This window comes from Megachile rotundata, chromosome 12 (genome assembly GCF_050947335.1).
Source record: "Megachile rotundata isolate GNS110a chromosome 12, iyMegRotu1, whole genome shotgun sequence".
NCBI lineage: Eukaryota > Metazoa > Arthropoda > Insecta > Hymenoptera > Megachilidae > Megachile > Megachile rotundata.
In genome coordinates, this window is record NC_134994.1 from 14,799,720 (window position 1) to 14,826,491 (window position 26,772).

General features: G+C 44.0%; 2 protein-coding genes across 19 annotated transcripts in view; one reads left to right on the forward strand and one right to left on the reverse strand.

The window, feature by feature from the left end:
* Nucleotides 1-7,495, forward strand: part of LOC100876720 (putative receptor-type tyrosine-protein phosphatase mosPTP-1) — a 289,852-nt gene extending 282,357 nt beyond the window's left edge. For 8 of the 9 annotated variants that reach the window (XM_076538261.1, XM_076538262.1, XM_076538260.1 and 5 more), the window contains 5 exons: nucleotides 41-165; nucleotides 236-513; nucleotides 597-732; nucleotides 883-1,315; nucleotides 1,543-7,495. In XM_076538261.1, coding sequence (XP_076394376.1) covers nucleotides 41-165; nucleotides 236-513; nucleotides 597-732; nucleotides 883-1,315; nucleotides 1,543-1,622 — 1,052 coding nt within the window. In that variant the 3' untranslated portion in view covers nucleotides 1,623-7,495. Of the gene's footprint in view, nucleotides 1-40; nucleotides 166-235; nucleotides 514-596; nucleotides 733-882; nucleotides 1,446-1,542 lie in introns of all 9 variants that reach the window. The other variant, XR_013040155.1, reaches the window with a different exon arrangement.
* A 1,415-nt stretch (nucleotides 7,496-8,910) lies between these two features.
* LOC100877762 (cell adhesion molecule Dscam2) overlaps nucleotides 8,911-26,772 on the reverse strand; it is a 112,487-nt gene continuing 94,625 nt past the window's right edge. For 3 of the 10 annotated variants that reach the window (XM_076538254.1, XM_076538253.1, XM_076538256.1), the window contains 13 exons: nucleotides 22,428-22,576; nucleotides 22,115-22,269; nucleotides 21,423-21,604; nucleotides 19,151-19,456; nucleotides 16,923-17,219; nucleotides 15,975-16,110; nucleotides 15,782-15,909; nucleotides 14,069-14,497; nucleotides 13,577-13,861; nucleotides 11,399-11,685; nucleotides 10,280-10,532; nucleotides 10,078-10,168; nucleotides 8,911-9,609 (listed from right to left, as the gene is read on the reverse strand). In XM_076538254.1, coding sequence (XP_076394369.1) covers nucleotides 9,192-9,609; nucleotides 10,078-10,168; nucleotides 10,280-10,532; nucleotides 11,399-11,685; nucleotides 13,577-13,861; nucleotides 14,069-14,497; nucleotides 15,782-15,909; nucleotides 15,975-16,110; nucleotides 16,923-17,219; nucleotides 19,151-19,456; nucleotides 21,423-21,604; nucleotides 22,115-22,269; nucleotides 22,428-22,576 — 3,116 coding nt within the window. In that variant the 3' untranslated portion in view covers nucleotides 8,911-9,191. Of the gene's footprint in view, nucleotides 9,610-10,077; nucleotides 10,169-10,275; nucleotides 10,544-11,398; nucleotides 11,686-13,576; nucleotides 13,862-14,068; nucleotides 14,498-15,781; nucleotides 15,910-15,974; nucleotides 16,111-16,922; nucleotides 17,220-19,150; nucleotides 19,457-21,422; nucleotides 21,605-22,114; nucleotides 22,270-22,427; nucleotides 22,577-26,772 lie in introns of those variants that run through there. The other 7 variants (XM_076538255.1, XM_076538258.1, XR_013040154.1 and 4 more) reach the window with 7 other exon arrangements.

Sequence of the window (26,772 nt, forward strand, 5' to 3'; positions counted from 1 at the left end):
GTTGAAACCAAAACCGAATTAATTCTAAACGAACTCCCAGGCTTCCATCGCAATCGCGAATTCATCATCACTCAACACCCCATGGAAAACACCATCATGGAATTCTGGCAGATGATGTGGGATTACAATGCTCAGACTGTCGTCATGCTGACGGAATGCGACGATGTAAGCGAAGCGTCTTTATATTTGAAATTGAAGCAGGACGAGCGCTTCAAGAGCGTGTGTCTATTTTTAGGAGTATCCTGAATTTTGGCCCACCGAGGGTAAGGACTTGGAGTCGGAAACCTTCCGCGTACGATCCTGCGGGATCAAAGAAACAGTTAGCGGGATGATCTTGCGCGAAGTCGCGGTCCGATCTCTACAAGACGATTACGAATTGAGTGCCAAAATCGTCCAAGGACCGCGATCTCAGCCCGGCTTCTGGCCACACAACACCAATCCCCGACCATTTGTCACTTTGATCCATGATTTGCATCGGGACTACCAAAATGGTCCTATCGTAGTGATGGACAGGTAATTCTCCGTTGACATCCTCCTAATGTAAAGCTTCTGCGATGATCGACGAGGTGTCAGTTGTAATTCCGCATAATTTCTAGGTACGGTGGTGTCGAGGCAGCTATTTTCGTCCTTCTTACGACGCTGAACAAACAATTAGAATTCGAGAAGACTGCTGATATTTATATGTTCGCGAAACTGCTGTACATGAAACGGCCCGGAGTCTTCCGATCAAAGGTACGTTCTTTTCCTTTTAAACTGCAGAGTGACGAACGAATCAGAGTGGTGCAGACTCCTTTAAGAATCATATTAACCTTTGACTCAGCTCCAAAATTAATACGCTTTTGATTATCGAAGTGTTTCGATATTTATCCTTCTTTTTCGCAGGAGGATTACGCGTTGCTATATCAATGTCTGGAGACCACGCTGTCGTCGAAAGGTCACGACGAACCGGATCTATACTCGATGGCCAACGGTCACGTGTCCACGATAACGGATCCGACGGACGTGCCGACCTCGTCGATGCAACACATGCAGGTGGATTATTCTCCGAAACCCACGATGATCAGGGAGTACGCGACCGTGGAGGTGAACTCCATATCCGACTATTCCATTCCGATCCGGGTGGATCACTCGATGGAGCCATGCAGTAGCAGAAGCAGCGAGAACTGTTTGTTCAGCCACACCGCGAACGAACACGAGAAAAATATCGTACTGACCCATCGGAACGTCAGCTACCACAATCATCCGGGCAGCGTTTCCGTGATCGTCGATGCGAACGGCTACGTAACGAACGGCAGCATGCGTGTGCCACCAGAAGGTATGGAGACGAGCTGCAAGATGTTGCCACAATGATGCCTGCCGATCTTCGGTTGCAGTGTTACCTCGAGCCGGTCCGAGCCGCTGTAACCGATCGAGCTCCTCACTGCCCGAAGTGTAATCCTGATTCTGTGAGTTCCCGCTTCTCCTTTGTGCTCGCAAGTCCTTCATTCGATCGCCGTGCGTAGAATCGTCGCGGATTACTGATCAAATTTTCCTTTCGCACAGGCCATAGCGCAAGGAGTTCCACATTGGACACGTCTTCGCACAAACGGAAGGACGGCGACTCGAACCTAGGAACGGCCTGAAAATGGCTTTCGAGCACCCTTAGTGTAAATAATTAGTCACGTTAGTTTGCGCAGATGTGTACGCGTACGCTCCGCTGCGAGAGAGTACGAGTACACGTGTTGTAGGAAAAAAGGAAATAATGGAGGTCCCGTTTCCGGTGTTGCTGGGTGCCAAAAAAACCATTCGCAAACGCACACCATTTCTGGACCTTCGTTCACGCTGTTCATCGTGTAAGTGTACACTTCCTCGTTTTTGTATATACACGTCGACATGCACGCGCGCCTACGTGCACACTTACATAATCTCAAACGCATACACGAGCCACACATACCACACATGTATGTATATGTATACATGTACGCGTAATACTGTCGCGTAAGTTGGATCATTCGACAACTTCTTTACCAAAGAATCGTTTATATTCGCTCCGGTTCGATTTAAGTCTTTCCACTTTTGATTTTATCGTTCGAACGAAGACCGGTTGATCGAATTCGCGCTTTCAACGTCATTGGATAACAGAATCGAAAACCGACGCCTTCTTTTCTCTTTTCGCCGACAAGAATATGCGATGTCACAGGGAATTGAGAAAAAACGCTGTTTCTGTGTGTCTGTTCGATTCGCGGTCAAATTTCTTTTAATGGCGCTCGAACAAACGTGTACATCTTCGGTGCAGTGTAAGAAATTCTGTTCCGTTTGATGAAGCGAATACAAGCCTCTACGCTTATTCTTAGTCGAAATAAATCTATATTGCACCCAAGTGTATACCGGCGCGTGTGTTTCCTCGGGAGTAACGGCGATGGAAGTGACAGAGTTACTAGGTATTATACAATTTTCTCGAGTAAACGTTTACACGCGATTGGTAAGACGTCACTACGCTGCTATTTTCCCAAGGAAGCCTAGCGTGCCATTCACGAAACGATTATAATCATACAAACGCGGAACTCAACGATCGTAATCGTAATTGGTAAATCGTAACTCGATGGGATCGTAATCGATACAAGTGTAACGATCCGTTTGCGAACGGAGAGAGTAATACTTTGACTAAATAATCGGAGCCTCGATTGTAAGTTTTAATTAAGAAACTCAAGCAATACTGGAGACGTTGGCCCAACGAATCCGGGCACAAAGTACAGCGACGACAATCCGAATCGTTCGATAATTCACCATTTTCCAATCGCAAAACCGCGTGCTCGATGATTCCGGTGGGCCTCGATCGACATATTATCAACGACGATCGAACAACGCTGTTTGAAACCATGTGATTCAACGGAATTTTTATTGTGATATATAAGGACGAAAAAAATGAGAAAAAATAAAAAAAAGAATGTACGATCGTCATCGTTTTTTCTGACCACGAGTTCCTTCGTCGCGATCATTTTCTTATCGACACTCTCGAAGACTGTTCCCATCTAATAAGGTTCTTATAGTATACTTACATGTACATTATAACGCCGATAAAGTGATACGGAAACGATAACTGCCTGTGAACCGCGATTTTTTCGAGCTACATCGTGTTTTCTACCGTAACGGCCTTCGTTTTAATCTCTACTGCCAATTACGATCGACGACGACGACGACGAACGAAAATTAGACAATGTTGTTAAAAAATCTGAAAAATCTGAAAAAAATATATCTGTGTGTGTGTGCATGTATGTAACCGTGTCCGTGTTAATAAAAAACGTATGTAACCGTAATTCGCGACAAGACGATCTTAACTCGTTATCGGTTTTAACTTCGATGTCGATGTAACGTATCTAAAGTAAAAGAAGAAACCATACTGTTTCCTTCGAGCTACTCGATTCGAGACTGAAATCAAGTTATTTAAGAGCATCGTTTCCCAAGAAGAATTCTGAAGGAACAACCGTATTAAAATTTAGAGGATAGATGTAGTTCGCGTGTCGGGAAGGTAGAAAGCAAATACATTGACGGAAAGCAAAAATTATTCGAAATCGAGGATAACGCGAAAGAGGATGGATGTATTTCTTGTTAACTTTTGGACACGTCGATGAGGTTAAGGAACATAATAAACGAGGCGAAAAAGAGAGAAGAAAAGCGTAGGGAAAATAGAAAAATGTATCAGAGCACGTTCTTTTAAATTAGTAGATTCGATTCCTCGGTCTTCGATGCTCTCTTGCCCGGAGTAACACTTTCGTTACACGAATTCGATCGAAGACATACGTTTTCACTTTTGCCATCGATATGGTCGCCAGTTACGTATTAATTGTTCCGGCTGACGGGCAAACGTCAGTCGATTCGATAACGAAGCGAACATAACCGCCTGGAGTCTGATCGCAGGCTCTCGGCGAATCAGAGAAACCGAGCCGACGTCCAGCGTCGAGTTCAGCGTCCATCGCGATCAACGACCACTATGACCCGTTTTTCTTTCACCATTTTCGAACGTACTCGAATAGCATTTTTATCATTGGACTTACGATCAGCGAGATTCATCGAAGGACACGGATCGCGAACGGTACGCGAGAAACTCGCACTGGATCGAAACAAAACGATGTCTTCCTTCTCGTAATTGCCAGAGAAAAAGGCATCGCGAAAGTAGTTGTATTCCTCTGGACCGATTTGAGCCAGCGAATCCCTCCCTACGAGACGAAGGAAACGAACTAAAAGATGTCTGTATCATGTACAATATCTTAGGCGTGTAATTAAGAATAATTAGAGCGCGAATTGTTGAACCCGTGCAAAGACGTGTCTGGACGCGAGCGCACACCCACACACTTACACACACGTTCATGTAAAAACACAAGCGTACCAACCGTAGGTTTTCAACAACAAAATCGACGACGAACGGCTAGGCTTTAGCGTGATAATTCTACTACGAACGAACTGACTGTTATTAATGCTTAGACGAACGGAAGAGATCAAGGATCACACGCGATAAATCCCATCGTATACATAAACAGAGAAAAAGTATATAAATATAAATATATAAATATAAAATGCAAATATAAATATAAATATATATATTATATTCAGATATTTATGATATGAAGGACGATTAAAAATGTAAACCGTGTTTCGACTCGCCATTCGAGGTATCGTTATGGACCACGCGTACACGTTTTCATAATATTTCCATTGAGGGTGTTCTCGAGATTTCAGCCGTGTGATAGTTTAGCTGGACAATTCTCGCGAACACCGTCGATCTGCTCATGGACGTAGCCAGGTTAGACGTTAAATCTTTACTAAACGATAGTCGATATCCTTAACACTTTTTTCTATAAAGATCGGACTAGATAAAATACTGCTCCCGAAGAGTAGGATAAAAGCTTTATTTTAGGGAATCCATTTCTCTGGCTTTGTCCGTGGCTCCAGTCCCTCCTCCAGAATTTAAAAATTGACGAATAAAAAAAGCAGCCATACTTGAATTCGAAGAATTAGGGGAAACTTTCGTTTTCGTTGAATCGTATACCATCGGTACCTCTTCGAACGGCGTTGAACACGAATCTGTACTGTATTTTACGATAAGGCACCGTAAACTCTGGATGTACCTATTACGGATGAAAAGAGGACAAACGGGGAAAGCGTGCGAGGGAGAGAATGATAAAAGAGAATAAATATAAGAGTGCAAGGTGTGGGGATGCGTGTGAATCGATCGATGTGCAGCGATCGTCGGCATCGTTTATACATATATAAATATTATACATAATTAATTCGAGGAGGATAACGAGATAGGTGTGTATAGAAGGATAATTTAGACTCTAGTCAGCATAACACAATCGTAATCGACAACGCACACGTTTCTTTTCTTTTTCTTCTTCATTTTGTTTCCGGGATAATCATCGTTTTATTCTTATCGTTCCCATCGTTGTTTCTCTGTACTCTATGCGTTCGAGTTTTTCACCGTGGGGACGAACGTGGCTGCGTTTACGGCTGTTCGTTTGCTCGGGAGGGAAAGGGGTGCGTTGGTTCTGGAAGGATAACGATTTTGGCCCGTCTTTCTTATCCTTTCAACTTTTCTCTTTTATTGTCCATCTCTTCTCATTTTGTTCTTTGGTCGTGTGAACTCGCATATATACGCTGTGACTGTGACTGCAAGTTATGTTTCATTTTTAACCCCTTCTCTTCATGTATTACAGAACGTTGAGCAAATAGACAAGGGGTTAAACAGATCGCTTTTCATTTAATTCGGAAACTGCGTGGCGGGAAAATGTAAGACGACCGATGCGAATGTCTTGATCATTTACTGAAGATACCATTCAATTTTATATGTATAATTTCCTAATACAATATCAATGAGAAATTGTTCCATTTTTTTACATCTAATGAGAGAATTTCATTTATACTATAAAAGTACGTTCTTTCAATGGCTCGCCACAAAGTCGCCAGATTAAAAACGTTTCACGGTCTTCCGTTGCGTGCTTTTATTTCGACGGACAGTTTGGCATTCGATGATGATCGTGGGTGAAATCGTCGATGAAATTAGTCGGATCGCGCGATGAACGAACTGCAGACGCAGCCATCGAGAGTCTGATCGAAGACGCGTGTTCGATAAAAGCGAATAATTGAAGGCCTACACGAACCGTGGATTCAACGAACGACCCATAACGCATTATCGTGATCTGTGACACGATCGAATCGACATCGCACGAGCACGAAATTCGCGAGAGGTTCGGTATCCATCCTTTGTGAACCGTTCGAGAACGAGGAGAGAATAGTCGAACGCTTGATCGTACAGTCGACCAAATTAGAGAATTAACGGGACGAAAATGTCATCGGGGAATCGGTTGTATAGCATTAGCGAGATGTAGATTATTCGATAAAAAGAGAAACAAAGCGTGAAGAAACCGTAAGACTGCGAGAGAACAAAAAAAAAGAACAGAACGAATGAAAAAGAATGAAAAAATCGCAACGTCAATACGGTGTTTTTTACAATTATACTAACGAACCCATCCTTTCGGCGTTCATTTCTTGATCATTGAATGCTACGCAAGTATTCGCACAGGCCTACGATAAGAGAACTGTTTATATATCTGTCGATCATGTATTTCACGTGTACATTAACGCATTAACGAGAACAGCCAGAGATAACTGCTCTAGAAGAAAAAAATATCTGTTGTCGCAGAGACAAATCCGTGAAGCTTTCACCCTGAACGACTTTCCGCGATTCGCTACTTTAATTGGCCTAATCGATCAATTCTACGCTGCAGAGCTTCATTCTACACAACCTCGGGACTTCGAACGACACCGTACTTCTGCTAGCGTGACGATGTCGTCATGGAACTGCAGTGAAAAAACAATCGTAGATAATCGCGAGAAAATTAAACTCCCTCGAACATTTCTCTAGGTTCTGTCTACACAGAATATTCTCCTTAAAATTTCTTCTCATCGGTTCTTCCCAAGTCTAAGACAAATAAAGGCTTCTCTTACGCGTACTTTTCGCGTGTCAGTATGTCCAACTTTTTATTCCACAACACTGCAGTTGCATCGCGATCAGCACGCTCGTTCTCATTCGAAATAGTACAAGAAAGTTGAAACTTTGCAATGAAACAATGTCGTTGACGAATTACTAAACGAACAGCGAGAATCGAAAAGAAAAATATAGCCGAAGAAACGTAACACGTATGTTCTTTCAGCGTAAACAGTATCTTGACCAATTAAATACTAAGCTAGCATGGATGTATACACACTGAGATAAATGTTAACCAGTTACCTGCGTAATACTCAATGTTAAGTGTCGAACTGACGCTCGTTCAGGTTACTCGACGATTGTTCTTGCCTAGTGCGAACCTCACGATTTTCTTTCTTCCATTTTAAGCGAACGGAACATTGCCAACGACTGTCTGCCAATTGTTTATGCGGATTTTTTAACGAAAAACAAAAGAAAAAAAATCGAACGAAGTGGAACAAACGAAAATCAAAAAAAAAAAAAAGAAAACAAGAGTAAAGAAGAAACATTATTAAGAGACATTCCATTCCCTTTGTTCTTTTTTAGACGATCAACAAAACGAAACATTGTTTAACTGCCATATATTATATATATATTATATATATACATATGTATACATATTTTATAATAATTTTATAGACGAGAAAACGGGGTGTCCTCCGAAAATTGGATCTCCCCGCGTTCGATAACGATTTACCACGTTTCGATGGAGCGTAGTTTTCGATTTTCATTTTCCGTTTTTTTTCTTAAACACGAGTCCTTGTAATCTATCCTGGTGAATGCGACTACATGACACATACTGATATTGCGAACAAATTATTGTCACAGCTAATATGTGTGTGTTTTTTCTTTATTGTATACGTATCCGCCGTGTAGAAGAGTAGCGAACCACCGATCCAAAACCCCTCACCTTTTTCTCTCGAATGCGATCATTGTTGCAATCGATATCCCACAAATATGTTGTAGTAATATACACTTCTTACTATCGAAAAAAATTACGTGAGTTTTTATTTGCATCGATTCTGTACCGTGCTGCTCTTTTTCTTTCTTGGCTCTTGGAGTTCAATTTCGTTTCGATCGTGTGGAGATAAAAGGTAGGTGTCTTTAATGGGAATCAGATATAGCTTTATTCGCCAATAACTTTTCACTCTTACAACTAGAAATGTTAAGAAATCTTTCAGTTGGTAATTATTCTTTTTCTGGAAAAAACTGCATTGTTAGAAACTGAAGTTGATGTGCGATCTTGTTTCGATAATTGGTCGCGATAGGAATCATACTCGCTAGGTAATACCGAAATCCAGCTATAGCAATACAATCCCTACAGGTAAATGTACAGCTGCATCGATGAAGATGCAGTTGGTGAGCCTCCAGCGGTACAGGTGGCGTTTGATGTTCCGCTATTCGGGCTATTGATATTCAAACAGATAAAAAGTAATTTATTCGTTCATTTCCCTGTACTCTGCAGGTGAGTATCTGCAAGAAACTTTTGAAGCAGGAAAATTAAAAAAATTTTGAAATTTAGATCTTGCGGTAACGTAAGAAAATTTTTACCACCTTGCGATGTTATCGAAGCGAATGTCGAATGATCGAACGATTCGTTTAATTAGCACGAACGTAACAAATCAGTCTTCAGATCTGTTCAGAATCGGATTTCTGTCCTGCGGAAATGCGGCTGACACGTAACTGATAAGCGACAGCAATTAAACTGATTGACGTCTAGTACCACGTCTACAGTGACCAATTTTAACGAATCTTTGAAGGAAATGAAAAATCTTCTGTTCGTTCTTGTATCGCCACAATTTCCAACACGAAATTTTCTACAGAGGAGAGGCGGAATTAAAATAATACGGCTTGTAAGCGAATTCAAAGGACGGGGAATCGAATAAAAATTATTGAGACACAGTCGGTTGCTTTCCTTCTTTTTCTTACAAAAATACCTCTTTATTGTAAATGGATCGTCGACGATAGTTACACGGAAAGACAGTCATCCATCCACAGAGAAGCGTTGGGGGGATCCCGACGATCTCAACGGCGAGGAAATTTTCTTCGTAGTTTCAGTTTCTTTTTTTTATTCTGTTTTGCTTTTTTTTTGAATTAACACTCATCATGCTTGGCATCTTGTATACGTACGTATATTCTTATATACCTTTCGTGTTGGCAGCAATTTCGCGAATATTTGATTAGACACTTAGACAGTGATAGTGAAGTCTTTAGGTGATTTCGAGAGCGAGTTAGAAGGAAAAGCCGCCCTTTTCCTATGGAGTTTGAGCTTCATGTCGATATCGCACTCGGCCTCGCTAGTCTCGTGCGCGTCCGTGAAACCAGTAGGTGGTTTCAGCTCCAACGTAGACAGCTCGCTGCCCCAATCCTCCTCTCTCCTTGCCATCCTGGACGATCCAGGCTCCTCCAGCAGGCACAACGACTCCACGGATTTCCTCGGGCTCGGCTGCTTCGTCAGCCGGTCGCAGGAACCCGGCCTCGACGGCCTGCTCGGCGACGCTCCCCTCGAGTACGAATGCATCCCGGATTCCGACAGCTTCATCACAGGACGCAGGATCCCCGGCACGCGACCGTCCATCCCAATATCGGACGTTGCTCCTTGATTCCTGAAAATTCGCGACACCTTCTATTAAACTTTCCACCCTTTTTCGACGAAACTTTTAAATAATTCAACTCTTTTCCGAATTGCCGAGAGACCTCGAACGTTAAAATAAACATTCGCGCGTAACGTTGAAAATCTACGAGCGCGCATCGCGTAAAAATTTCATTGCACGGTATTTTTCGAAACATGGAGATCTTTCAAAGCGCATCGTTGATGACTCATCGTTTTTTACTTCGCGGTACATTATGAGCAGAGGAGGATTTTCCATCCAAGACGTAGATAGCAGGAAAGAAGAGAGAGGATCGAATACTTATTTTCAAGACGTTCGCGAGACTATAAGGAACATAAAGGAAGTTCATTCTTGATCGAATCGTCTTGAAAATAAGCTGTTGCCCAGATCAAAGGGAGAGAAGCCTGTTTCTATTCGAGATCCAATCGATCAACGAAGCTTCGCGTTTCCGTGTAATCGTACCTTTGCTTCTCGAGCCTCGGGAAGGTCTTCCTCTCAGAAATTGGTGACGGCTCGGTTGATGTACTTGATTCGTGCGTGTGGTACAGCACATCTGGAAGGTGCACGCGAGACGTTGATGCGAGAAAGGTGAGTCGTTAGTGGCGACCGGATGCTGTTTAAGGCTGTTGGCGGCGTCGACACAGAAAATCGAATACTAACTTACTATGATGAACCGGCCTCGGGACCAGGGCTAGTCGTTGCTCCCTCTGCCCGATCGAATTTGGCCCCGGTGATCGAGTCATTATGGACGCTGGCCCAGAGTCGTCCAGATGATTCGAGGACTCGGTGCGACTGCTGGTACCGACCTCCGTGTCGCTGTCCGACCCCAACGTGTCGTACTCTTCGGATTCCGACTTGAACGACTTCGACTTGCGACGTGCTCTGCCACGGACCTTCGTGTATTGGTCCATGTCGCACTGCAACGTTTCTAAATTAGCGTGGAAGATGTTCACGATAATCGCGAGCCATTACACTCTTATCAGATATCGAGCGATTTACAATGTCAGTGCGTCGCTACCAATTATCCGTAAACTGTCGCAAGTTTCATTGCATATAATGACCGATCTATAACCACGCTCCGTCGCCTAGATAATCAACGTTTACGATAATTTTCTGTTTTTTCGGAAGACCTACCCGCAGCTAGGAAACGAATATTTCACTCATAACTTTCGAACGAAGCTTTTCCGTATCTGGATCGTTTAATCTGAAAGTACTCGGAAGTCGGTATACGCGATCGAAAACTGATTTCCCGTCAAAGTTCGTTCGGTTCGTAACAAGTTTTCCGGTCACAGAGGGAAAGACATTCGCTTACAAGCGAAGTCTCGAGTAAGATCGCGCTCGAATCCGTAAACTCGAGCACGACATCTACTTCTGATATCGAACGTAGCTAAGCTTTGATCTCTCGAACGTATCTACGTGTATACAAGCAATATATCGTAGGCTCGATCTCTCGCGTATAGATAGATCGAAACGGTTTCCAAATGGAAATACATTTATTCTGACCAACGCGCGAACGACGAAGACGTACGTTTCAATCGACGAAATTACTTCGTGCGAGTAAAGCGAAGAGGATATCGTTCAAAACGTCGTCGTCCCGTTAAACCCTCTCGACCCTTATCAATCCCTCGATCTATGTACAAGAGTGGATCAAACGTAAGCGAGACTGTTAAAAGAAAATAACCGTTAATTACTAAAATTATCGATCGAAGTACAACTGTCTCGTTTATAATTGATCGAACCTCGTGCGCGACAATCATTCACTCGACGCTTCTTTTTGTCGTACCTGATTGCCTTGCAGCATCGTTTCGCTGCGTTCGTAGTAGAATGCCTGTCGCATCGGGTTCGCCGACAGGTTTTCCTGCTCGGGCAGATTGAAGGTGGCGTACGGATAAATGTCTTCGGAATATTCGGGAATTCTTTCCAGCGCGCTCACCTCGCGACAGGGCGACTGCTGGCCAGGTTTCCTCACGGTCGCGTAGTATTGTTCCCTTTGCTCCATGTTGTGTTTGTTCTCCAGGGCAGCCTGCGTTTGCGAATTCGGATCGTTCGCTCGACCGGATCGCTCCGCGTCTGCAATCATTCCCATCACGCATGGAAACGAAGACCGATACTCGCCTTCGAAATTAGAGAGCTCTTTATCGTGTTTTTATTTCAAAGTACCATTGCACCGCAACGCGTTGCATCGCGGATCGTTAGAATAAAATTAAGGGAGCCCGGTGACCGATCGAGGCCGACTTTCGATCCCATTTTTAACGAACGAACGTTTAGCTCGATCGATTAAACTTGGCGGCGGTGGAAGCTCGACTTGAATTTATTGCTCGGACGAAGATTGAGTTTTCAAGGTACACGAGCACGGTATCTTGATTTAAGAGTCGAGTCGAGAAACCAGCAACAGCATTCGAATAGTCGAGTCGTTGTTCGCGTTAAAACCATAAATACATATTTACCGGTCGTTTCGTCGCTTGTACGTCAAACAGAACACGCTCGAGCCGCGCGAACGTCAACAACGGAAAGTATAATTGCAGGAAGCCCGTTCACCTCGTTCTTTTTAATTAATCGAATCGCTCCCAGCGGATACAGTGGAGGGCTCGATGTTTACGTTTCACCGATAAGCGATCGTCGGAATAAAATCGTACGCGATCTGAACTCGAAGGGACGGCGAAGAAGACGAGAGAAGGGGGTGAACGGGAAGCAGGGAGAAGAGAAGGAAAATCAGGAATCAATTTTCGCCCGTTAAGCGGCGATATCTCGTGGCTCGCTTCCCCTCAAAGCTACTCTCACGATGGCGATAGTAATTGGAGTACAATCCTGCGACGTTTAGCTACTCAATAACGACGAGTGGCACGAGTGCGGCGCCAGCACGCCCTTCTGGCTTAATGCAAATTGCCGGTACCGCTGAAATCCTATCCACACGCTTCGAATGCCGATTCCTGCTGTTCGATCGACTCCACCTACACTCCCGGTGTTTCGTACGCGGTTGATCGTCCGTGAACCTGGCTCGCGTCTCCAGAATCGATCTTCCGATTTACTAACTTTGAACGATTTACTATTGTCGAGCTCGATCGATTCATGGTTAGCTATCGGAAGCTTTTAGTTTCGAACCCCGTCCAAAAGGACAAGTTTTCGTCAACATTGCTCTTCGTTACAAGTTTCAAAACGTTCCACTATAGATCAGCTGATTAGTTAACGAAACTGTTGCGTGTCTGGGAACGTCTACTTTGATCCTAATAAATTAGCAACCAACCTGAACGTTAATTTAAGCGTCGAATATGGCGAGAAGCTGATTGGGCGATAATACACATTTTAGGTAATTAACATTCTGCATTTGGAAGCTTCGTTACTAGAATAATATCCGATTAAAGCGAAATTTGTTATTACGATGTGTTGAGCAAAGTAAGTATTAATCACAAACCGAGTACGTAAAACGAAACTGCGTGTCGAAACGTATCTCATGTACGAAACAAGAGGCGTGTTTTACCGGTATCGAATTTAACGCTTCATAGATCGAACGTCACGATACTCGGTGATGGCGCTTTTTGTTTTGCACACACGGGAAGCTTGTAGGTTTGCGTAACTGAGATAGTTAATTGCGCATCGATTGAATGTTCCTTTGTTTGACATCGACACGCGAACGAGCTTGCGTGTATGATGTTTAAACGCGACAAAATACCTGTAGAATTTCAGATTTTAATTATATGCATGGTTATTTAAATACACATCCGTGTGTGGGTGACGAGAAATGCACAGAAATGAATTCGAGTTTTCAATTATTATCGACGAAGTACGCTCAACGAATTCTTCCGACTGTCACGCGTCGCAAAATGCTCAATAACGTCACGAGCAAACATATTTTAACACCGGCTACGTTTTATATCTAACTAAACATATATATATAAAATTCACCGCGACGGAGGTACGAAAACGTTGCTCGTCGAGAGCGATTATAAAAGTAAAAACTTACGAGTTTTTAGGCAAAAGCAAACACCAGCCACCGCCAGGAACACAGCCAATAACGAGATCACGCTAGGAGCCAACACGTGAGCGTCGAAAAACAGCGAGGTCTCCTCGGTTTCCGGTGGATGTTCCTCGTGTATTCGATTATTGCCGTTCGGTGACATAGTACTGAACAAGTATTCGGCTTGCGTTGAACCAGCGTTGTTGTAAGCTGTCACGCGCAGCTCGTACTTGGTTCCAGCTTCTAGGTCCACAATCGTGAACCTCGACTGTGGTGGCACGTTGTTTGACACTGTGAGAAATTTAAACGTCTGCCATTAAATCTTAGTACCAATCATACTACACCGTAGTTTCGCGACTACAATAATTAATACTAGGGACCAATTTTTTCCAAGAGAAACTATATGAAAATTTTCCACCTTCGTCTTTCATTTGGCTACAATTCTTCAGGTTCTCGAATATAAATCTGCTTTCGTGTAAAGGAAATAAATTATCGTACCGAGCAACCAGTCTCCAGGAAGCCTTCTGTACTCGACGACGAAGTACAGCAACGGACAGCCGCCATCCTGCCAAGACGTCAACTCCAATGTGACGAACGTTTGATTCACTTTGATCAACTGATGCTTCGTAGGAGGGACAGGTTTAGTCCCGTTGGTTTTGGCCGTCTCGATTTTGCTCGCGCTTCCGCTACCGATCCTGTTAAACGCTGCCAGCGTGAACTGATACCTGGTGCCGCACTGTAAACCTTCCAGCAGGTGAGTATTTGCTTTCCGATCGAGCATCACCTCCTCCCATTCGGAGAATTCCCGACGATAAGCCAGCAGGAATCCTTTTATGGGGGCTCCTCCGTTGTCGCCCTGTTTCCATTGCAACTGAACAGCGTCGGTTGTGGTGCCTGTGGCCAGTAGGGTCGGTGGCGTTGGTGGCACTACGCAAAGTTTATCAATTAGAATAGCCGGGTTGATCGCTCTAAAACGTTTGCTGGACTGATTAATCGCGTAGAACAACGGGCAGCGCGAGTGTAAACGGAGAATACGGGAGGAGATTACCGGTGTCCCTCTTCGAGTTAATGAAGCAGAGTAAATCGTTCGTGAAGCGTTGAAAACATGGCGAAACTTTAGTTCGATTGCCAGTAATTAAGAAGATCGTAATCTTATCGGTCGAAGGAGTTCTGGGCTTAGGAAAGGCCTTTATAAGGCTTTAGAGTACTGGTTTTCGTTTCTATACGATTTAGGGTTGCTTCGATTTTGGTGGTACATCGACGAGTTGGGTTTCCCTGGGCAAGTTTCGTATCGTCAAGTATTAGATTTTCCTCGGAGAAGTGTACCTCGTCGGTACACGAACCTTCGCAGCGACTTACCGGGTACACATTAAAATGGGACACTCTACGTGCTCCTCGAATTTTTCCCGTATTTCGAGCGGGTCTCCTGCAACCGTGTGCGTTCGTACCACGGTGAACTTGTATCGCAGTCTCTGCGGTCGCCGCGGAACGAACGCGCATGACGTTACAGGTAACGAAATGTAGCCTGCAAATGTATTCAGAGCCACGTTCCTTTACGTACATTCGAATTATTCCACGAGGGAGAGAATAACGGAACGGGCATCGGGACGGAAAATAGTTGAACGTAACTTTTAACGAACCCCACGGGTGACAAGCATTTTCCGTCGAGCTGACCCGTTCCGTTGCCATTGTCGAGATAATATGCACGACGCGACGAAAGTTTCCATGATAACGGACCGCGTCGATACCGGCGCTTTTTTCAAGCCGTGGTAGAAAAATGTAGGTCGTTGACCCGATTCGTCTCGCACTATTCCCGCTCCTCGTCATCGTCGTTCGTCTTTCGCGAAATAATGGTACGAGCAGTAAACCTTTTGCGACTAGGAAACGCGACCACGGTACTTGTCAGTCGAAAGAGGTATCTCGTATTGAACGACAAAAGCGAAAAAGAAAAGCGATCTGCGAAGTACAGTGCAACGGTGTTCACAGAAGTCAGATGTGACATTGATGGAGCAGCAGAAGACAAATATTTGGTCGTGTCTATTCTCTCTAGGTGACCGAATACCCGTGTCTACATTTTCCTTTTACAATTTTACACGGTATCGCGAAAATATCTAGAAATATAATTTAAATGGACAAGCCAATAACCGTGTCTTACAAGGAGTACAAACTCTATTTCCAGCATTATTTCACTGTTCCAATAGTTCTGTGTACCTTGTACTTGCAGAGTGTACACGATTTCGTCCGAGCCGAGAGAATTCTTCACGTGGCAGGAATAGTTGCCCTCGTGGGTTCTCTGCACGTTCCTCAGCGTGAGCGCGTTGTCCGGTCCGATGTCGGATCTGTCGAGAAAAATCCACAATCACGAGTCATCGCGTTGTCCGTTATTTTTGTCGTTTGCACTTACTTTTGTTGCAGTTTCACGTCGCCTCGACGCCACTCCACCGTCGGCCGCGGATTACCAACGGCGAGACAAGCCATATTGACGTCCACCCTCCACGGCACCACGAGCGGCACACCGAACGATATTATGGCTGCTCGAACTAATTAAAAGTCCCGGTTATACTTGCTCTTTGTTAAACTTCCTGCAGCTATGATCCGTGTTTGAGTTCTGTTTCGAAAGTTCGCTCGTCCGTCCCCCCTCTCTTTTTCTCCCACATCTCCTCGAGCAATTTTTAACAGGCAATCCCGTGGTACCGGCACGAGTCTACCAATTCTACGGGATCATTTTAATTGCGAACGATACTCGCGGATGGAAATGGAAACGCAAACGGAACCAACGATTAAAATGCATAACTTAAGGCTGGCTGTATGTACTAGCCTTGCGACTGCGTCGTTTCGTACTACTTCTTCGTGGACCAACGTTCGAACTTTGTCGAACTTGAACGCTAAGAATCGTGCACGGCGGATCAATTAAACGTACCATTCATACCGAATAATGGAAATTCGAGCGAACTCGTTTTCGAGTACAAACTCTTCTGTCAAAAGATCCAGCAGTACAGAACCGGAGAATCGATTAGGGAGAGTTTAAAGAAAGGCCAAGATCTTAAGAAAAGCCAGGGGAGATTCGAGGGAACTCTAGAGCCTCGAACCGTGTTTCTGACCCGATAAAGAGAAGAGGAGGTTCGAAGAAAATAACGAGAATAGTGATCACGCGATTTCTCCGGAGATAAGTTTGAGAAATTTTTCATAAAACTTCCACGCAGTTTGTTGGTCCAATTTGGTCGTTGTAGCCAGATCCCGATCACGCACGAATCGAGCAACGCCGTTCGGACTTTATCGATCCCACCGGGAGCAACGCAGAGACAAGAAAGTTTCTCGCGGACAAAAGTTTAGTAAACGTGACACGGCTCACCGGTATTGCTCAGCTGAAGTTTGATGACCGGAGTGCTAGATCCTTGCCCCACTTTGGTCGAGGCCGTAACCCAGGCCTCGTAGGACTCGCGCAGTTTCAGGCCGGTCGCTTCATGGTGCAAGCTCTGCGCAGGCAGCGAGCTTTTAGTGATCTTCACCTCCTGGCCCTGGTCCAACACGCGGATATAAACGGTGTATTTTGTCAGGATGCCGTTCGGACGACGCGGCGGTAGCCACGATATCACCACAGCGTCCTCGTTGCTGGTCACAGCCTTTACACGCTCCGGCGCGTCCGGAACTACGAGCAAAAGAACCAGGCTGACGGCGGTCCAAGAACCTCCAGGAAAAACAGAATAGACGAACCGGAAACGATGCCCTCGCCGATATAATCGATCGGGGATTCAAGGAGAGCCGCCTTTCGAACCTCCGAGCAATGGCGGTTACGTCTTCGTGGGAGGTCCTCTATTGTTCGCGAGTTTTGAGAAAATTGAGGCTAGATAGTGATATACAGGGGGAGGATTCTATCGAGCGTTCGCTTTTCGCTAACAGTCAGACGTTATCGGGAAAATATTGCGATGGTTGTATGTAGAAATCGAATTTTTGTTTGGGAAACTTGCTATAACCTTGCAAGAACAAGGTCATTCTTCGGATTAGCACAGTTCAAGTTTTCTTATCGAACAGTTGCTTAAGATAGGATGCTGTTGCTTTAGGAGATGTTCTAAATATTGGAATGTGTATCGGTAATGCGATATTCATTTCTGATCGTGTTCTACACGGAAATTAAATTGCTCCAACCACTTTTAACACCCAACATCCCCTCGATATCTCACGTTTCAAAGAGATGGACATATCTGCATATAGTATCGCAGATCGAACGTGTTGAAATATCTCTTGAACTATCGATTTTGTAGCATAAATAACCGAGTACCTATTTTCACCCGAAGAGAGTTCAAAAACGAGTCGATACGCGATAAATAAAAATCTAATGTCCACGGTCAATTTTAATCAACGTTAATATTCAATTATATTAAATTGGAAAGCTTGACTTTCGTTGAACTTCTATGCGACATGTTCAGAATTGTCTGCGACCGTGTATTCCGGACAAGTTGCCGCTCTGAATACATCGAGTTGTTTCTCCAAAGAATAAGCAAATAATCCGCGAGATTCTGTCGTTGACAAACTGGCTGGATTATCAACTGCGTGTTTTCTTTGTGATACGCGAAATTTCGATTACGTTGCGAAACGAAACGACTCGGCGCGTTATTATGAATTTCGCGATAACGGAACAATTACTCGTGACCCGTTTCGCGAAATTTCGGCGGACTCGACTATCGTTTTCCGTGGATACGAGCACGGTGCAGCTGCATTTAATGGAAAACCAGCCCTCCTGCCGTCGAGTTTCCCCGGAGCTAGAGCACGAAACGAGAGCTTCAAGCCCGCTGGTATATCGTTACTTCAAAGGCGCGTTAAAGTTTCTGTCATTGACTCTTTTAGTCCCGTTCTACTCGTTAAACAGTACCGGCCGATTCTCTGGAATTCAGCCTGGAAGTGGCCTTCTCTAGTTTTAGTTTAAAACGGCACCGTGCCCGCTCCTACGTACGTGCCAACGGAACCTCTTTGACGAGCAGAATGCAAATACGGTGTTAATACTAGCTGTTCGATTTCTCGGGTATATTTCGACCGTTTGAAGATGCCCGAATTACTTCACCCGTAATTTCCTTCGACGTGATCGAAGCAACGTTTCAAATATTTTAACTATTCTCAAAATACTTTCCTGGCATTAATTCGTTTTACGTTCCTATATTTTATTACAGTCTAAAACTTGACAGATGATTATATGAATTGCTAAGTAATTATATCAACGAAGTCCACTGCTTTTCATCTTAGACCGAGCTTCACGGAGGAACGACTCTTCAAACCATTTAATCCGTTTAATATTCTCCTTATAACGCCACCTTCTCGCCCCGTTTCGCTAAAGTACATGCTCAGACCTTGCCAAATTCCCGTCCGCGAAACGATCCAGTTCTATCGATGCACCAAAACTACGCGAGAGAATCTCGGCAGCGTATTGACCTATCGAAACATCAACAACACGACTAGCAGTAAAGCACCGACTGACCAACTCCACCAGGACCGTATTCCGCGAAATCCAACAAATACGCTTCCATGCTCGCGTGTGCATACGCTTCCGTGTCTGTCGCAGACGAAACTACAACATCGGTCGTTTACCAGTTTCTTCGGTGGTGCAGGATACCGGGCTGCTGGTGACACCCTCGCCGGCTCTGGTGTACGCGAGCACCTGTACCGTGTAATTGGTGTACGGACTAAGCCCGTGCAGCACGGTGCTTAGTGCATGGCTGATTTTCGTCTCCCTGCCCTCGTGCTGTTCCAAAACGGCGCTGGCCGCCTCGTACAGCAACTTGTAGCCCTGCACGACCCCGTGAACTTTGTCGGAAGGCGGCGGTTTCCAGGTCACCTGGATGTTCTGGCCGGTTAGTGCGGCACAGGCCACGTTCTGCGGCGGAGCGCTTGGAACTGTGTCAAATTGTATCGTCAGTTTATTACAAGACATTTAACTTGCGCGAATACTCGCGTCTTCATGCGTTTACAAATTTCAGAAGTGTCTGGGGCGTAAGAAACCGTGAGGTTGTATTTCCAGATTATTTCTACAAGGTTGAATCGATAATGGTAGACTCTCGTTACATCGCTACGGAGGACGAGTGGTTTGGAATAGCCAATCGAACGTGATACTGCGCGTTAGAATTTAACACGTTGCAATACCACGTGTGATGTAACTCGTTATTCTACGTTAGCGATCTAATGTGAGCTGACATTAAACGCGGAGGTGCGATGATCTAACGCGGTGATACTAAGCGCAGAAGTATACAATCTAATGCGTCACTATAACGCATTAATGTAACGAGAGTCTATTACACCTTGAAGAATTTCGTAATCGAGTAATCTGTCGTGTCAAGCACTGCATTGCCCGTGTTAAGAACTGAATAAACTTCAACGCGTTCTCGTTTCCTGTCCGTCGCAAAATCTTAAACAATTAGGCTATATTTACAATGTTCCGTCATTCGAAAAAAGCACAGTAAAATAATCCATATAAACGTTTCATGCCAGAGGAGGCACCATAGTAGCTTCCACAGGGCACTGTCGACTACGGCGAACTTAATCGTTTTAAATGGGATTTCGCGTTTTTATCCTGGCAACGAGGTAGTTCGTCGGAGCGAACTCAACAAGTTAGAACAACAGGTCATTCGAGTGAAAAAAAAAGAGGAATCGTAAGTTAATGAGCCTCGCCTTACGAGTCGTACGGTATATGCAAATTTTTCCGCATCCTTCCGTGTTATTACGGTTTTCCCGGTGTAAACTGCCGCCACGGAAATTAATTTCACCGTTTCGCGGCATTGTAGCTGGTCTCATCAGCGCCCGAGGACGTGTAACGCCGCGCTATATATTAATCCGGAAACTGCTGGCCTCCAATTATCTTTTATTACAGCTTGTTGAAGCGGAGAAGCTATGGCGGTCCATTTAAAAAGGGATCGTGAATTTTCGTCTCTGACCTCTATTAGCCCGAGACCTTCGTGCCGTGTAAGAAGCTTTTACGCGACTCAAAACGACAGAAACATTTTAATTTATTCTCTGTGAGCGGTGCGCGAAATAAAACAAATAAGAACATTATATTTCAGCGAACTCTTTGTAACTTTCTACCTTTTCTACTGATATCGTGTACCTTACGTTTCCGCGAAATTAATATGTCGAGCTAAACGTAAAACGTTAGCCGTCCATGTTACAGCTTTATTAAATTAAAGTTGTTTTAATTCACTCGAAACGCGCAAAAGGGCCGTGCATTTCACGCGAACGCGAGATTTTTTCGGAGAAAACGTTCCATCTTCAGGAAATACAATCTAAAAACTCCTCGGGTTGTGAATTCCGATTAATGTTTTCCATTAACGATACTCTTTTATTATGTTCGATATTTTTAATTGCGGAACGAAACCTTTAAACAATGCATACTTCTGCGTTACATGATTATTATCGAAATACAGAATTGTATTATATCGTAACATGATTCGTTGAACGATATTGTAATTAAATGTACGTCCGTTGCGCGAGTTTTCAACGTCGACTTCCTGGAAAAGGAACATTTACACAGAACAAGCAAATTTCTTCTCTTATTTTCTCGCGTATGCAAGATATTAAATTTCCAACTTGCGTAACCAATTCCGTGATATTCTAAACTACGCGTATATCAAACTGTGCATTTCGAAACCTACAAAGTTTGTCTCGATGTCGGAACTTCCACGAATATGTTAACAGTTTTCGTGGTATATTTTTGAAAAGAAAATATAAGAAAGAAACGATTCATTATTGGGACAGAAAACGAGAAACGCGGTTCGGAAACTGTGAAGAAACCTCGATCGATCGCAATAGAGGAAAGGCAGAAAAAAGAAAGTAAAGACGAAAAAGGAAGAGTGATTGTCATAAGACTTACCGTCTTCGAGAGTTTGCACGGTGACTGGGTCAGATCCTGGTCCGTCTCCTTTATTATTGAACGCCTTCACTACGATGCTGTACTGGGTGTACTTCCGGAGGCCGGTTAGCCTATAATCGTACGAACCGTCCCCGTTTCCCGTGATTCCCACTCTGGTGATGTTCACCGATTGATCATTCCCTCTGAAATAAAGCCACGGTCGATGTTCCTCGAGGCGGAAAGATAAAGCGCGAGAAGGAACGCGCGGAACTCGACGATACTTAAAGCAGTTCCGTGGAAACTGGAGCGAAAAATGATCTCCTGATTCCTTCAAATTCCCCCGATACTTCTGTCCCATCGACATGAAACTTTTCCATTCCCGACGACCAAAAAAATGCTTAATTCCATTTCCAGACAGTTAAACGTTTCGGAAAGTTTGCCGGAAACTACTCGTAACTTCGTACGCAGCTTTAAAAATTTGATATCTCGAATCGACTCGCGTCGTATCTGGAAATCGATGAGAAGAAACACGGTGAGACGGTCGCGAACAAAACGATTACCCCGAGAAACGAAAGCGAACCGATCGCCCATTGTCGAGAATCACCGCGATAATCGGCGGAAATTCGAGATCCTCGGCGAGCTTCAACGTTGAATTCTACGATCCTAAAGTGTGCTGGAAACTATTCTAAACAGCCGTAAGCGGATAACGATACCCGAGATTGGCGTAGCTGATGGTGTATCCGAGGAGTTCGCCATTCCAGAGGGATCGATCTGGTGGTTGCCAGGTGACCTTCACTTGCTGTGGTCCTAAGGGCTCGGCGATAACATGTCTGGGTGGTCCACTGGGAATTTCTCCATCGGTTTGAGCCTGTTGTTGTCGTTGTCGCGAAACCAGAACCCAGAGCAACACAAGAATAAAAAGTTAATGTCAGAGATCTCGGGTTCGAATCGTTGAATAGATGAATACATGATACAATGATAAACTTTTGTTTGTTTTTGAGGCATGCTGAAACGTTTGATACTGACATGAAGGATGTCGCTTGGCGCTGATGTTCCAAGATGATTTTCCGCAAGCACCCGAAAGTGGTAGGAGGTCGCCGGTTTTAGGGGCGACACCAGAGCGACCGTGTTGTCCCCTGCCACCATCTTCTGCGTGTTGTGCTCATGCCACACGTCTTTCCAGCAAAAGGCAACGACAACGCTTAGATGGGTTTTGTGCATCGTTGGCCGATGGTATAGTCGACGGATTTACGACGCACGGCTTTACACGAGTGACACGGTGTTACGTGATTTTTCGCTTCGATCCGATGCCGGTTACCGCCACTTTCGCACGCGATTTTATATAGTCACGGTTTCGTTTTATTATTTCGAAGAAGGGAGTGCACGAACCAACCCTTTTTCGATGGCTGCCAAGAATAATAGCATAATCGATATTGTCCTCCAATGATGCCTGGGATATTCCTTCAAATCTGATCGTAATTTTCCCGTGGAATTTGTTATAATGGCGTTATTCGATTTATTGCTGCGGATACTATTTGCGTAACCAATCACCGATCATTTATATGATTATCGATATGTTCGATATTGGTACAAAATTGGAAAAAAATTGATTCATTATCTACGTAAAAAAGTAGTTGTTCAGGGATGATATTTCGTTTCGAAATTAAACCCAGAACGGTAAATTCAGAGAAATAGTAGCTTATTCGTTGAAAAATAAATATGTAATTTAATAATCGTAACGTATCGATTTTTTACAATTATAAAAGGACAATTCTCTGCTTTTTCAACTTGAATTTTTGAACGTTGCATAATACCCTGAAATTTGTACCTTTGAAAACGAGTAATTGCGTATTCTTGTACAGACGATAATGTTCAAATCGGCCTTCGGAACCAGATTATTTCAATCAGTGGGATTAGCTTTCTACTATCGCGAATGAACAGAGTAGCGGTAATCTGCCTCGAAGTAATCGAAAAATCGAACGTACGAACGAGCGGTTCGTGGTCAACGAAAAACGCGACTGGCTAAATCTCTGGTCCGGATGGGAACGCGATCGTTCGAAGAAAGAGCAAAGTTCAAAGAGTTAACTTTACCGAAGAGTTGCGACGACTAGTCGAAAACGAAAGTTTAATCAAATATATACTTACAAACTTTAACCACGCGACGATATATTTTTAAGTCGCTTCAATTTCTAAATTCATTTCCTTAACCTTTTCCGGACGATTACAAATAAACATTGCAAAACGATCGGCGAACGAAATAGCTAACAATCGATGACGAATATCAAATTAAGAAAGCATTTAAAAGCGCTTTATTCGTAAAGGATCGAAATTCAAGAAAATAATTGCAAAGTTCAGTTGGAAAAAGAAAGAAAATTGGTCAGTAATCGAACTCGTACGATCGACATCTCGAAGCAGCGTTATTCTCAAAGAAAAATAACGAATTCCCGACCCGGTGCTTGCCCTGAAAACGTGTTTGAAGCGCGTTCACACCACGACACGACCGAACCGTGTCCCTCCGTGTGTTAACTTCGATAATTTAGCGGCGGCCAAGCGATTCGAGTCGATTAGGCGTAAATGAGGACATCCGAAGTTAACGAGGGACCGGATCCAGGGACGAGGGGGGTTGTCGGGCGCCCCTTTTCAAAGAGAACTTTCCAGCGGAGAAAATAAAGCGGAGACGGAGTAGAAGGAGAAGTCCGAGCATCGACTTGGCGACAAACTTCGACTTCCTTGCTGTACGACGCTTTTATGGAAACCGACCCGAACCTTCTCGCACCGCTCGATATAACACCCTCGCCGTGCTCCCGGTATCTGCTCCGCTCGAAAAATCAGGTCACTCGATGGGGGCGTAATTAAATATCACCGAATATCGTCCACGTAATCAGGTTACTTTCCCTTTGGACCTTTGTGAGTCAACCACGGACAACAATGTTCGATTGAACGTGGTCGATATCCGGGGAGGCTTTCACGAAAATTGAAAAACTTTCGCCGAGATACCGGGACCTAAAGGCGGCTGGTTCGCTCACGAAGGATAAGAAAAATTCATCTTCTTCGCGAAAGTGCAAGGATGTAATTGCCCGAGATTTGCGTTCGTTCGAAAAATTCGTATACAGCTATCAATTGTCTTATTAGAACGAAGAGGAAAGGTATAAGAGGTGATCGGTGTTTTATAAATCTATCGCGTTCCCGGAAATATCTAACCCGCCGGTGAGTCACGCCACCCTCGACGTGTTATCGTTTCGATGTTCGGCAGTTTATGGGCGGAGAAACTGCATTCGGCGCGACTGTTTTCAAGCTCGGAGAAGCTAGAGCAACGCCCAATCAGCGATCAATCAAACGTCCATTCGATAAAAACGTTGAAAAACAATGATTACTGTACGATCGCTGTTGGATTGATTATATATTGTTTGCCATACGGAGCTATAACTTCGTTCCCCTCCCGATTGCCTCAGCAACCAGCACGGAGTATTGATTAAACTCGAGATCCATCCTGACAGTCCAATAATGGAGTCTTAATGTGGCACTGTCGAGATATTACAAATCAAACTCCTTCCGACGGCGGCCACGTAATGAAACGACGATTGCGTCCGGAACGGAAAGCAATTAAAACACAGTCTCGGGAAAAAAGTCCGCGTAAACAAAAAGAGCTGATTATCGAACCAACAATGTCGCCAATATCGACGGCCAAATCTACGACACTTTTCCTTCTCGGAGCGTTCAACCTGTCACGGAAACGTCAACGATGACTACGTTCGTGCAAAATCTATGACGAACGGAGTCAACCTTCTACCGAGCTCTGGGAACCGCTCGGCTTTACCACTCCGCGATATTGCCCTAAATATCCAAAAATCTATAAGGATCTCTTCCTTGATACGTGTGAAAAGAAGATGCAGTGTTTCTCAAATTTCACGAATCCCTGCTATTTCGAATCGGTCGAGAATTTTTCGTATTTACGCACATTCGAGTGTAACTTCTTCGATATAAATATAGAGAGAGGAATCTTCCTTGTGCCTGGTTCTGAGAGAACTCGAGGAGAAGAACCTACAGAGAAAGCAAAGAAGAAAGTAGCCGAGAGAAGTCTACGTCGAGAAGAGGGTATAACGTGAGAAAGTAATAAAGTTTTTCCAAAGCATTTTCGTGATGTATTAATAGTGCTTAAGACGTTTCATAGAGAAACCCAAACGAATGGGTCACAGAAGGTCGGTGGAGTGGAGGAACTCCAACATAGATCTTAGTGACACGAATAACACCCTTACGAGCGCGAAGAGGTCGCCATTTGAATTCCAAAGAAGCTTTCAGAGTACTCTTTTTCTAAGCAATAAATCACTAGTCCGCAGAAAGATTCAGTTATCTCGAGGAGATCGAAAGAAAAAGCTACGGAAAAGTTTGCGAAAAGATTTGTACAACTGGCAATATGAACGATAATTTAATAAAACGTTCGACCAAATATACTGGAAATCTGATTAAGTGTGTATCGACAAATACGTATTGCGATAGGATATCTGAAGGTATCGAGACTTCGCAATCCCTTTAGCATCCGAAAATGTTGGATGATACTCGAACTGATTCGAGGAACTCTGCAGTACGTGAAAGGGATCCTTGCTGCCGGTTTAACGTTGCCAAAGTTAGGCAACACGCTTATAACCGAGCTAGCATATCTGTTTCCTTTAACGTATCAGCTTTCATCTCGTCGCGAGGCACGTACTAGCGCCAAAAGCCGCGTGAAAACGAGCGAGGAGTATCTCCAAAAAGAACATTCTAGAAGCGTCTCTGCTTCTGGCAGCTTCTTTACCTTCTACCGTATCGCATCTTCGAAATAACCTTACGTCGATGCGTCAAGTTCCTGCAATTTTTAAGTGCTTACCATTAACTCTTCAACTTCAACGAGACGAAATATTTTTACAAGAAAAATATACTCTGTACTCGTACGTCGGTTTTCTACGAAATAGCTAACATATGCGTATAGAATACGGAGCAAGTAAAATGCAGCACATATTTGCATTTCGATTTAAAATTTCTTTAAAATGATAGCGCACGAGCTAGATTGATACAGCCCTGCTCTTCGTGCATGGCAAGTCATAAAAATTGCAATTGTCGTTTGAAACGAAATTCTAGTCGTAATGTAACCCATATCATTCTGAGAACTCCAGGATAGTTTCCCCCTTAAGGGGTTGAAACGACCATCTGAACATCTGACAGGGCTATCCAATATTACCAAGGGTATCGCGTAGCTGGCTTCATTACCAAAATGGACGCTTCACAGTAGGCCTACTTCGAAAACAAAGTTATCGAAACAGAAGTTAATCCTGCTATTGTACACGAGGACAAAAGAATAAGTCGGTCGGGAAGTTTCGTGGATCGAGTATCAGAG